General features: G+C 36.8%; 1 protein-coding gene across 6 annotated transcripts in view; it reads left to right on the forward strand.

Annotated features, from left to right (window-relative positions):
- LOC126187647 (protein phosphatase 1B) overlaps positions 1 to 13650 on the forward strand; it is a 253308-nt gene that overhangs the window by 170975 nt on the left and 68683 nt on the right. For 4 of the 6 annotated variants that reach the window (XM_049928851.1, XM_049928849.1, XM_049928848.1 and 1 more), the window contains 2 exons: positions 1123 to 1177; positions 2777 to 6207. In XM_049928851.1, the coding sequence (XP_049784808.1) occupies positions 1123 to 1177; positions 2777 to 2818 (97 nt within the window). In that variant the 3' untranslated portion in view covers positions 2819 to 6207. The other 2 variants (XM_049928853.1, XM_049928852.1) reach the window with 2 other exon arrangements.

Consider the following 13650-nt stretch of genomic DNA (forward strand, 5'->3'; position numbering starts at 1 on the left):
ATCTGATATGGGAATGCTTTACCAAAACAGCATTGATTGGCTTCAGTATGGCCAGAACAATGAGAAGGACAAATTTTCAATTAAAATTCCCTCAAATTTCATTTTGTGATGTATTTAGTTAATAAACGAGAGAGATTTGAGATTCAGAACCGAAAATTAAAAGAATGTTGTTTGAAGCAAACTAAACTACAGAAGTGCAGCCAGCTTAGTGGAATCTAAGAGTATTATGTGTGTGCATTGAAAGTTTGAGTCTTCAAGTAAGACAGCTGCTTAGCACTTGTGCTCCTTTTTGTTCATTGTAATTATTTTCTGTAGGTTCAACGGTATATGACCTGATATCAAAAAAGAAGTATCAAAATGTTGAATTTTATTACAGTGTATAAATTTTATCCTCATGAGAGTGCAGAATTTAGATTTATAGATGAGTAAATTTGAAAAAGAATACAATATTCAACAATATTATGAGAAGGATAATCAAACAGTGTAAAATCCAGGATGGAATGTAACTGTATTATGAAAATGAAAATTACTACTCACCATATAATGGAGATGCTGAGTAGCAGATAGGCACAAAAAAAATATTGTTAGAAAATGAGCTTTTGGCAAACAAGGCATTCATCGTTCATTGGAGACAGAAAAGGCACGCGCGTGCGCACACACACACACACACACACACACACACACACACACACACACACACACAGAGAGAGAGAGAGAGAGAGAGAGAGAGAGAGAGAGAGAGAGAGAGAGAGATAGACCGCAGTCTCTGGCTGTGTGTATTCTATGTTTGACAAAGGCCTCGTTGGCCTAAAGCTCATTTTCTTAGTCTTTTTGTTGTGCCTGTCGGCAACTTGTCATCTCCGCTGTATGGTGAGTAGCAACTATCCTTTTCGTAATATTGCTACATTCTGTCCTGGATTTTCCATTGTAGAATAAAACATTTATTCAGTGATCGTTCCCAGGGGGTGATATCGCATTCTTTGACTGTACCCATGTTGATTTAGTGTGTGTGTGGGGGGTGGGGGGGTACCTGAATGTTCAGTTTTTGTTTGTGTTCAAATTTCTTAACTTGTGTTGTAAATAAATTCATTTTCTGAAATTTTATATTTTTTATGTTTACAGGAGGAACTTTATTGAAAGCGTCTACAAGAAACTGTGTCCTAACAATGCTGACAGTGTAAGTCTAAGTATTAGTGATTGTTATTATTGACCTTTGTCTTTTGTGTAACCTAAGTCAGTGCCCTTTCTATTTCTTGTCTAATTGAAGAAAGTAATTTATATACAGACAAAATCTTTTTGCTTTCCAAAATGTGATCTGTCAAAATTTTCAACATTGACATCTTCATGTCAACCACACTCTTACAAATGAGCATGATGGCATGGTCTGATACATTTAAATATAACCAAATAACTTAGAGACTGTGATGTTTTAAAAATGTACTTTTTATTTCTCTGTGATACTTTACCTTATAGTATGCTTTGTAGATAAAATTTTACATTGTCTCTGCTTTTTTCCTTAAAAGGTTTCACTCCAATAAATTTCAGAAAATTTAAGTGACTTTTTGTACAAATTATCTAATAATACTTGAACATTTTTGCTTATTTATATCTATCTTTTAACATTGCTAATAACTGAATGGTGAGTGTTCTGTTTTATGATGTGATGGGTATGTCACAGATAATTATATTGTTTGAGCCATTACGGAGAGAAGATTAGAAAATCCTGCCAGCCAAATTCTAGGGAAAAGTTTTAAATTTTGTGGCTGTCGATGGGCCTAGGAAAGAAGTGGAGCGCAACATCTGATCATCAAAGATGAGCAGTAGAACAGTTTTTCATATGCAGTTAATGTGTTGTGTTTGGTGTTTCCTTATTTAAATCACCCATACCAGAATGTCGTCCAACAGCTGTTCTTTTTTGTTGTCTCTGACATGCGCATAACTCTCTAATAGTTGAAATATCTGTCAAACACAAGCTCCTGCATTAATTTGTAAAGGTATTATTTTAAAAACCTCATTCCTTGCAATATTAACTACATAAAATTAAAGTAATTAAACAGACAGTGCTGGTAAGAATTTCCATTTGGCAATCAAATTAATTATTTGATTACATGCTTAATCTCCATTTTCATATCGCTTGCAATGGATCTATATATACTTCGAAACCTTAAATTATGAAACTGAATTTTTTTCTGGCATTCATTGTGTACTGTGTGTATTCAAGAATAATATTATGTTTTCAATTATGAGCATTTTGATTAAACCTGGGTATTTAATTTTGTGATTTCTGGGAAAATATTACGGGAAGAGGTAAAATTTTCTGAGATAAGTGGGTGACCTTGTCTTTGCATGTAGCATGAGACAGTGGGTATTTCTTGAGAGACAGATAATTTTCTGGGCCTTCCAGAATTTTAGGCTTCAGCTTGTTTTGTCTTAAGCAGAGTAAACATTGAAATAGAATGTGGTATTAGTGTCGTGTATTTTTTACTGTGTGCAGTAATACTGAAACTGGAGTGAGCAATTTTGGCAAAATTGCTAAGCATACTCACCACTCATTTGTTAATGTCAGCATGAGTTTTGATATATTACCATTTTATTAACACTTTCTCTTGGTTAATGTTTTAAAAGTTATTCTCACAACTTCTGTTAGCTATATTTTTTTCCCATATGTGCTGTGTGAAAGTATCAGTTTTTAAAAGGCATAAAATTTATCAACCAATATATGTAGCATTGGACTGTTTCTCAGAACAGACTAAAGTCTCACTTTTGTTTTCACCAGAATTCTCCTGAATCCCAGCGAAGAGGGGTCAGCGAAACATAATGGTGACTTTCTTAAACTGTTACTGGTCTGTGTCATTTTAATTTCATGAATCTTCAAACCATTAATTTTTTTCCTTGCAAGAAAATATGAGAATTTAATGTAAATGTAATGGCTGTAACAGAGGAATATTTTTTGAAAACATCTGAAGTTTATCTTAAGTGAAAACAGAGAAGAAACTTCCATTTAAGATTTATCTTGCAGTATTGAGAAATATTTTGTTTCATGTTAATTTCCTGGATTGTCATCTGACTTATGTACCATTGAGTACTGTGCAAAAGGCAAAAAGATAGACATAAGGAAATGTACATCTGCAAATATCAATTGTTTGTGTAGTGGTTTTCCTTTTAATCTCTGGTGTATTAGGACGTATTAGAACAAATGATGAAAACTTTTCTGTACAAAGCATATTGTTTTGGTTAACTGATGTGGAATACTGCAGTTTGTAATGTCATATGTCTTAGTAAGCACAACACACTTTTTGTGGATTGTCTTCATAGGTCTGTTAATGTACATAAAAAGTATATGTTGAAGACAGTAAAGCTGTATATAAAATGTTGTAATAGATATTTTCCCAGTAAAGGTACTTTTCTAGGCTGAACTAAAACTAAACTTCCACCCTGCCCTGCAAGTGCTGTAGATTTAGGAACATACATTAAGTTTATAATTATTGTGTGAATGATTTATTTATGAAAACTGAAGTTTCCATGTAATGTATGTCAATAATTAGTCCTTTCCTCGACTTTTATTGCTTACACAATGAGATTTTGAAGAAGTTGTTGTTGTTCTTGTTTATTATTGTGATTATTAATATTCTTGCTACTGCTATTATTATTCCTTTACTTTACTCTGTTTGTACATTGTGTTATCATGTTGAAAGATATGTACATATTTTTGTGTGAAAATTAGAATGGTAATACTGACTTATCACGTTTGTTATTTTCGTAGTCAATTTTCATACATAAAACCTACAAATAAGTATAAGTATTAAGTTTAGTGGTTACCTCAGTTGCTTATGCAATCTATGTGTCAAGTACTGCTGATTTTGTCATGGAAGTTAAAAGTTTCTAACATCTACATCATTAGTTCAAACATTTAAAATTGTTGCAGATTTAAAGGTTTTTTAATTTTTTTTAAGCAATAGTTTAATTTGATCATAACTATATTCGTAATGAAACTGACAGGCCTATAATATTTGGAGAGATATTGATAACATTTATTATCATTTAGGAAGGAGAGAATTGGAAGTTGACCACATATAATTGGCTACATGTTGATAATGAGATTATATTATACAAAATTAAAGCATTAACAATTGAAGGTGGGTGAGAAAGATTACCTCCGTATCTTTGAAGAGCATTCTTCGATATCGTGATCACTTTTCTATATTCTATGTAATTTGTCTATCGTTTGAGGATTTTCTGAAATCAGTGTATAATCTGCTGAAGGTGGGCTTCAGTTACATATGAACAGTAAACATAATAAATAATATTTGGTTAATGGATTTCTTTGAACTCAAGTACGTTAATAAAATTATAAAATTTTTCTTTCTTATGAAGCAAACTGTCTTTTTGCATTAAGAACTGTGGGAGTTGAGATTTTGTAACTTAAAACAATATGTTTACGCATTTATTCACAACTGTTTCACCAGCCACATTAATTTTTGCTGTGTTGTGGTAGGGAGTCAGTTAGAAACAGTATTTGATGTGTTGTACCAGGGAGTAAAGTAACCTTAGCAAGAATTTTTTTCTTTTATTATTGATTGTATTGTTGTTTCGTGAGATATATTTCCTTTGTAAAGAAAGCATATTCAGCTGCTGCAGGTGTCAAAATGTAGTTCGTAAATGAAAAAGGAAGTTGTATTTGTGTGGCCATCTTCCACGCTAATTGCTCAAGACGACCATACTGAAGGAAAGTATGTGCACATGCAAATTAATTTTGCTTCACTTTACTCCGGACTTGTTGTGCATTTGTTTCAACAAAGCCTCATTAGTGAAATATCACTCTAACCTATGCATGCAGAATTCATTGATTCAAAGCAGTTAAAGAGCAAGTTCAGTACTTTTTTGTGCTTAACATCCACTATTCAGTTTCTTGGTGTTCATTGTGCATCCATTTTGCATATATAAGCTGGGTAGCTTACAGTGTTATAAATTTTTTCGTAGCATGCTAATGTTCATGTTGTGTATGTGTTCGTTTTATCTGTGGCCTTATCGACATAACTCACTTTAGTGTAGCATATATTGCAAGCGTTCTGGAGCGCATCCCCCACCTCCCGAGAAATCGTTTTAATATGTGGTTGGAAGTGTAGTCATGTTGAGACATCTTCATTTGTCCAAATAATGGAATATTAGGATGTTACTTTGTGAAAATATAGTAAAAGATATTTTATATACAGTAAATAAATGGAATTAGTCCCCAGTTGTATATACAGAGTTTTTGCTTCAGCACCATTGAAGAAAAAGGATTACTATGTCATTACACACAAACATTTTTGTGTTCAGGCAAATCGTATATAACTTCTGCGTATGCTGGGAGTGATTGTGATTTGCAGTACACAAATTGCAGAATTAAATTTTTGAAATAACAGAAAATGGCACTGTCACAAATCATATCTGATATATTGCCTTTAAGTTGAGTGGAACTTATCAGATACAGCATTAAGTTTTTAAGCCATACAAACTTCAGTTTTATATTTTTGTCTCTTTTTATTGGTTATAATGACTCTACATTATAAACTCTGAACGTAGAAAATTACTCCTTCTTCAAAACAGAATTGAAATTACAGATATGTGGTTCTTGCATAACGGTCTCTATACTTTCGAAATCAAGAAACTTCTTTTTCTGTAAATTTGGGAGCAAGTGATGAATTGATATTGATACAAACTTGAACAAATCCTTACCATTACCTGGCTAATCTCCAGTTGTTTCATGGTTACATATGGTATTTTGACTCATAGTGATAAATAATGCATGAAATTTTGTCTACACAATCCTAAAATTTGTATCTGACAGTAAATTGGTTGACAGAAAGCAAAACCTTGTATAGATTATATGACAAAAATTATAAGAGATGAGTTTGTAGGTTGATCTGGGGGAAAGGACCAAGCATCGAGGTCATATATGAGACTGAAGTCAATCATCAAATACTGTAGTAGTACTTTCTATAAAATAATTTTTCTCCATAGCACAAGTGATGTGTAGACATTATGTACTCCAACACTAGCCTAATAATAAGATAATTTTGGTAATGTTTTATGCATATGCCTTCCCCTGCCAACTTTACTCTTACCAGTTGTTTTGTGCTAATTGCAATAGTTAGCATGCTGTGATTTTAGGTTATATGTATATAAATTTTACTGTACTCATTAAAATAGAAAAACTATTAGTAACTCTTGTTTTTTTTATTATTGTATATTAGACTTTAGTTAAATATTTTGTTTTCTTGTGTAGATATACACAGGTTATTTGTGATATCAGACCAAGCAGGTAAACTGTGTTATTACTACACGTGAATGCTTTAGAGGTGCAGAGGATTTCACAAAGATGAATATGTGAGTAATTGATGAAAGTAATGACAAGTAGCTCCGAATTCAGGATCAGCTGTTCATCCACTCAGGCACGTAAAACACACATCGGACACACAGCTGAAAATCGGTTGTCGTCCTACCTGTGTAGCATGGCCAAGAAGAGCATAACCTGGTAGGCAGAAGTCCAGATTTGAGTTGCAACTCAGTGAACAGTTTTAATCTCTCAGGAAGGTACATAACAGTGCACACAGCTGCATCCTGGAAACAAATTTTAGATTATGGTTAAGCCATTCTCTGCAGTCACCTTTCTTACAGGAATAATATTCCAGCAATGGTTGCAAGAGAACTTGGATGAGATTCAGACAGTAAGAGAGACGTGCTAGCAAAATTGAGACTGTGAATTTTAAAATTTTCCCTGTGAATTGAACGTTCAAACTAATTTCAGGCTTGCAACTGGTCATCGTCTATTTCATTATGCGATATTTCAACTGGCACATGGCAGTCATCTTCTAGTGAGCTATTGAAACTCTTTGACATCTTCGATGCCTCACCAGATGATGACTGGCAGGTACCCAGTCGAAATATTGTGTGATGAATTAACCTACAACTGACTGCAAGCCCGAAATTTGTTTGAACAGAATTAAGATTGTGAAGGTGGGTGATGAGATGTACCTTGATTGCTCAATTTTGAGGAGGATTTCCTGTTAAATGTGACGGTCTGTGAAGTAATGTCAGGGTAGTACACAATTTTAATCTGCTGGGAAATTTCAGTACACTGTCATTGCCAAGAATAACTACTTACATACTCTGCTGTTTCAACAGAAGAAAGGACAGATATTTGTTTAAATTTATTCTTCCAAAGAAAAAGAAGAGTCAAAGCTCATTTATACTTCTTAGTGTCTTTCTGCCACTCAACACTACGTCATAAGGTGAGTGGCGATCCATCTTGTCAGTCATTCTTTATTCACCAGAAGTGTTCCATAATTATTCGAAAATGGGTAGAGATTTAGATTGTGATACTTCTTGCATACTATTTTGCATTTCAATAATACTTGATAATTTTCTGTTGTCCTCTTTGGTAAAGAAAATATATGTTCTCGTTAATAATTTTTGCAAAAAGAGTGTGTGTGCATGTGGGGGGAGAGGGGACATTTAATCATTTTCTTCTTTGCTTGGTACACTGAAAGATGAACTTAATGATTTTGCAGCATTTTCTGTAGGCTTATACGTAGTTTTAAGTGTTGAGCTGTTTGTTGAAAGTATAGAGATTAGATGATACTCGGAATAACAATCAAGAGGATTCATAAAAAGAACACAGAACAAGCTAATGGAAGAGAAATCTTGCTATCATCAAGACATCACCATTAAGATAACGGCATAAGAGATATCCAATAATCTATGAATGACATCATTGTGTCTTAATATGATATTGATTAACAAAGAAGGGACTTTACCAGAATCTTTTCTAACTGAAAGTACAGACTTAACTATCATGCTGGATAAATTTGTCAGTATCCGGGGTAATCAATGGTTGTTTAAAGTGGTGTCATTTATCTTAGTAATTAAACAGGTTGTGTCCATTTAATGGACTCGGTACCCTCCCTGAAAGTTTTTTCGTCTAAAGCTGAGGGCTTGGTAAAAACCCGGTATTGACATACCATGCAGAACTAACTTCAGGCATTGCAGTATTTTGTTAAACACATTCTCAGAGGTGAGATTCATTCTGTTGATTCTTTGTGTCACCACAATTTTCACAAACGCTCAGTAGATTAGTGACATTTATTGCTTCTGTAATATTACTCAAGATGCACAAGTCCCAAAAGGTAGAACAAAATTGCAAGTCTTTCCAGAACTTGGGTAATCCAGGGTGTTCTCATTAACAGTTGTTCATGATTGTGGTTGCCTATGACATGTTTCATTGAGCACCACTGGGAAAACTAATCTAAAAATTCATTTTCTGTGTGCAGCAATAAAATATTTATTGCAATGTGAAATTAGTCTGTCATTTTTCAGCAAGCATCTTCTAATCTCTTAAGTATGGTCATCCCATAAATATATTAGATGGCACATATGCAACCTGTATCAGTGCAGTGCCTGCAACAAATCATCCAATCGCAGGTGAATAACATTGTCAGACTGCAAGCTTGCAAATATTAATATGCAAACTTTTTCCAAGTTTACCGTTTGATAGTGTTATGTTGATTGTAAACTTACAAATGCGCAAATACAGATTTTCCTTGCTATGCAAAGCTTTTTCTTGGTCTTAAAATGAGAAAGAGAAAGGGAGCCAGTTGAAATGACACACGCCTCAACAAAAGTTTGGAATATTACAGTGCTTACTTCAATGACTTCTTATAGTACAGCCATTGAAGTTTGTACAGTACCTTTATTAACAAAATAAACTTAATTCCTTCTGAAAACATGAACGATTTTGTTTGGCTACAAAAGAATCATTAGAAAACAAAGGAAGCTCTCTCCTAATTGTACATTCTGAAAACAAAAACAGTGAAAAATCTTTACCTCGTGATAATGGTTATCAGTCTTGAGTAGTGAGTATGTCCTCCCCACACAGACGAGTTCTTCCACTCTGTGAGACATGCTCTGGATGAAACTGTCAAGTTTATCTAGGGATGTGGGGTCCCAGTCCTCAATGGCAGTTTCTGTGAGGTACCGATGATTGTCAGGTGGATTCGGACACTGTGCAATGGCCACCTCCAACAGGACCCACGCACGCTCAATTGAATTCATGTCTGGGAATGGTGCTGACGAATGCATTCAGTTGATATTGCATCTTTGAAGATACCGAGACACTGCTAGAGTACGGCGTGGTCTTGCATTGCCATCTACTAGGATGAAGTTGTCACCAGCTTCACGTCTGTATGGCCTCACAATCGTTTGTAGGACCTCTCGGAGGTATCAGGTACCTGTCAAATTGCTGTAGATGGGAATCAGAAGTGTCTGCTGTACCGTCATTGTTGCCACCCAGAACATTACACTTCCACCCGCAAACTGATGCAATTCTTGAAAGTATCGGCGAACCCGGTGTCATCTGGCGCTTCTCCAGACCATAACACATCTAGTCTCCAGTCACAAAATGAATACTTGTCACGTCAGCAAACGTGACGTTTCTCCATTGTGCAGTGGTCCAATGTTCATGTGCAAGAGCCCAGGTCCTTCGATTGTGTCAGTTGTGTTGGTTCACTGCAAATCTCTCATTGATCTTGTGGAATGAATACCACCTGATACAATCTTCTAAGCACTTTTTGGTCTGAGATATGAATCCCTGTTGCCCAGGAGAAGACATTTCTAATATTTCTGGCAGTCGATATAGGGTGCCTCTACCATTCACATTTCCCAACACTCTGTAGTTTCTCCGCACCTTATACATAGCACTTCGAGTGATATGTAACTGATCGGCAACATCTTGCTGTGTATGACCTGCCGAAAGTAAGACCACTATCCTGACTTTATCGAAATGTTGCCTGCTTCTACTGTTGTTGATAGTGGACTGCTCGTGGTGTGATGCTGTGGCAGCAGTATGTTTACATGACTTGGAAGTGGCCACAGAGCATGCCAGTAGTAAACACCATCCAGTATATGGACTCTAACTGGATAATGCATGAAGCGCGTAGGTCAATGAGACCTGTATTATTGTAGACAACATTTTACGATAGTATTCGAAACTTTTGTTGAGCTGTGTATTATCTACCTGCAAAACAGTCACAGTCTGTTGAAAAAAACTTAACAAGAAGGGGGTGAATGAGTAGCTTTCTTTCAACTATCATTCTCAGAAGCACATTTTAAAGTTGGTTTCCCTTGTTGGAAGGTGTTCTACATAGTAGTGAAATGGGAATCTTGCCACGCCTTGAAAGAAGTCAAGTAACATGTAATAAAATAAGTAAATGTCTAAATTGAAAAGGAGCACTATACTTTTCCCCAAATCTGCATGAATGATTCCAGAAATTGTTGCCTGTAGTCATAACTAATTGATTTTCATTAAAGGGTTTGAAGGGGAATGAGAAAATTACAATATGTAAAAGTCATTAAGTAATTACAGCACCAAAAGTAAGAAGACCCATGAGGTTATCAAATAGCAAGTATTCTGTAAATGACATTCACTTCTGTGTCAAGAAAGATAGTCAGTCTGAAACAAACTGCTGTCCCTGGAAGTGCACTTGGAAAGAGGGGCCTGTCATGTAGACGGATGTCTCCTCCAGACCCAGCAAAGGCTGAAGACGTCAGTAGGTGGCGGCCAGCCACAACACTCCCACAGCCACATGTGGAGAAAACTAACCAGTATGTTCCAGACCACATGGTGGGTAGTCATTACAAAACAAAAACTGTCCAAACAGGCCTCGAAGGCCCAATGGTACCGACCGGCCGCTGTCTCATCCTCAGCACTGTCACAGATGTGGTATGGAGGGGCATGTGGTTAGCACATCACTCTCCCAGCCATTGTCAGTTTATACTTATGGCTTTACAAGGGCTGAGTGCAGCATGCTTGCCAACAGTACTTCGCAGATCCAGGCGGTGACATGTCCAAGTGCCAGCCCATCCCAACAGCACTTAAGTGAACTGACGGGAACTGGTGTTACCACTGCGGCAAGACTGTTGACAGGTAGTCATTAAGGAGAGGAAAAAGATACAGTGTAAAACTGAATGCCCATGCAAACTAGGCCAAAGCCATCAAATCAGTCATTCTGTCTTATGTGGCAGATAATGAGTATCCAGCAATCCAAAGATATCTGCCTGAGAGAAACAACAAACCTATCTTCCATATTGCAGCAGAACTGAAATTAATTCAGAACACACACGGGATAAGTTGGAACATCACTGTGCAGATGTCTGTTGGATATTTTTTAAATTCGTGTGCTAAGGAGGAATGTTCTCAGAGGAGAATAGCCACAGAGGGGACAGGACCAAATGTGAAGTTGCTAATAAGTAACACATGCAATTCTTTACAGTGTTCTAATTACAAATTCCCAACTAGTTCCTTCAACAGTACACATTCCATCCGATTAAGCAATGTGTTCCCTTTATTTTGCCACCTAAAGAAGTGATCATGCTTCACTATCTCATTTCCCAAATGCCTCCAACCGTCTTCATTGAGTAAATTTTGGGAGCTGTACCAAGTAAGACTCAATGAGGGATACTTAACTTATACAAAGAAGGGTAACAGCATTGTTTGACCCGTAGGATAGCCTCATCGAGATGCTGAAAAATCTGAATCGTTCGTTGCTTGAAGATACATGCAAATTATGCTGTGAAAGCCTACTTGAAAAATTTCATGATCAGATTGAAGTAGGGAATCGATCAATAAATAATCCCCATTCATTCCTGTCTTAGAAAAGATTAGGCTAATAACAGCATGCATAGAGATGTTTAACTCTTTGTACCTCAATAATTTAAATTTTAGTAACATAGTTAAAATTATGTCCTTCAGTAGACATGGTATGAGGGAAAAATAATTTAAAAAATTGTTTCTTTCAAAGAACACAACTTTTATTGAAAAAGTGTACGTTGTAGTTTTTGAAACATTATGATATCGGCATAATTTTTACATACACTATGTCGTAAAAAGTATCGGGACACCCCCAAAAACATACATTTTTCATATTGTGCTGCCACCTTCTGCCAGGTACTCCATATCAGTGAACTCATTAGTCATTAGACATAGTGAGAGAGCAGAATGGGGTGCTCTGCAGAACTCACGGGCTTTGAACGTGGTCAGGTGTTTGGGTGCCACTTGTGTCATACGTCTGTGCTCAAGATTTTCAAACTCCTAAACATCCCTAGGTTCACTGTTTCCAATGTGATGGTGAAGTGGAAACATGAAGGGACACGTACAGCACAAAGGTCCAGAGGCCGACCTCGTGTGTTGAGTGACAGAGACAGCCGACAGTTGAAGAGGGTCATAATGTGTAATAGGCAGACATCTATCCAGACCATCACTCAGGAATTCCAAACTGCATTAGGATCCACTCCAGGTACTATGACGGTTAAGTGGGAGGTGATAAAACTTGGATGATTTCATGGTCTAGCAGCTGCTCATAACCCACACATCACGCCGGTAAATGCCAAATGGTGCCTCGGTTGGTGTAAGGAGTGTAAACCTTGGACGATTGAACAGTGGATAAACATTATGTGGAGTAATGAATCATGGTACACAATGTTGCGATCCGATGGCAGGATGTGATATGGCGAATGCCGGTGAACATCATCTGCCAGCGTGTGTAGTGCCAACAGTAAAATTCAGAGGCGGTGGTGTTATGGTATGGTCTCAGTTTTCATGGAGGGGGCTTGCACCCCTTGTTGTTTTGCGTGGCACTATCACAGCATATGCCTGCATTGATGTTTTAAGCATCTTCTTGCTTCCCACTGTTGAAGAGCAAATTGGGGATGGCGATTGCATCTTTCAACACGATCGAGCACCTGTTCGTAATGCATGGCCTGTGGCAGAGTGGTTACATGACAATAACATCCATGTAATGGACTGGCCTGCACAGAGTTGTGACCTGAATCGTACAGAACACCTTTGGGATGTTTTGGAACGCTGACTTTGTGCCAGGCCTCACCGACAGACATCGGTACCTCTCCTCAGTGCAGCACTCCATAAATAATGGGCTGCCATTCCACAGGAAACCTTCCGGCACCTGATAAATAATGGGCTGCCGTTCCCCAGGAAACCTTCCAGCACCTGATTGTATGTATGCCTGTGAGAGTGGAAGCTTTCATTAAGGCTAAGGGTGGGCCAACACCATATTGAATTCCAGCGTTACTGATGGAGGGTGCCACAAACTTAAAAGTCATTTTCAGCCAGGTGTCTGGATACTTTTGATCCCATAGTGTATGAAGTGTACCATTTCAGGTGTGCCATTTGATAAGAAACATCTTGGAACAATTATGAGTTTGTTGACATAAAAGTACATGTCATCTCGTGTTCCTCAAGAATATTTTGTATCTCCATATAATAGTGTCCACTGTCAGACCCACTCTACCCATGTACAATGAGAATAAGTGGCCTGTCAATGGAAATACACTTTTTCTGAGATTGTCATAGTGGTAGTGTGATTTATGCATTTTCCCTGAAAATGTTAATGGCAGATTTACTATTTCTCTATCCCTTGTACTAACCCAGAGACTTCTGCTCCACTGATGTGGATACTCTCCCAATCCCCTTTTTCTTCAAACCTGATATTTTACAGTGTGGAATTTGGTTTCTTCTAAAAGTACCAAGGCTAAGGTTCCCCAGTTGATACAGGTACTTCAACAAAGGAACTGGTGTGAAGACATCATCAAAAAACA

This window comes from Schistocerca cancellata, chromosome 5 (assembly GCF_023864275.1).
Source record: "Schistocerca cancellata isolate TAMUIC-IGC-003103 chromosome 5, iqSchCanc2.1, whole genome shotgun sequence".
Classification (NCBI taxonomy): Eukaryota; Metazoa; Arthropoda; class Insecta; order Orthoptera; family Acrididae; genus Schistocerca; species Schistocerca cancellata.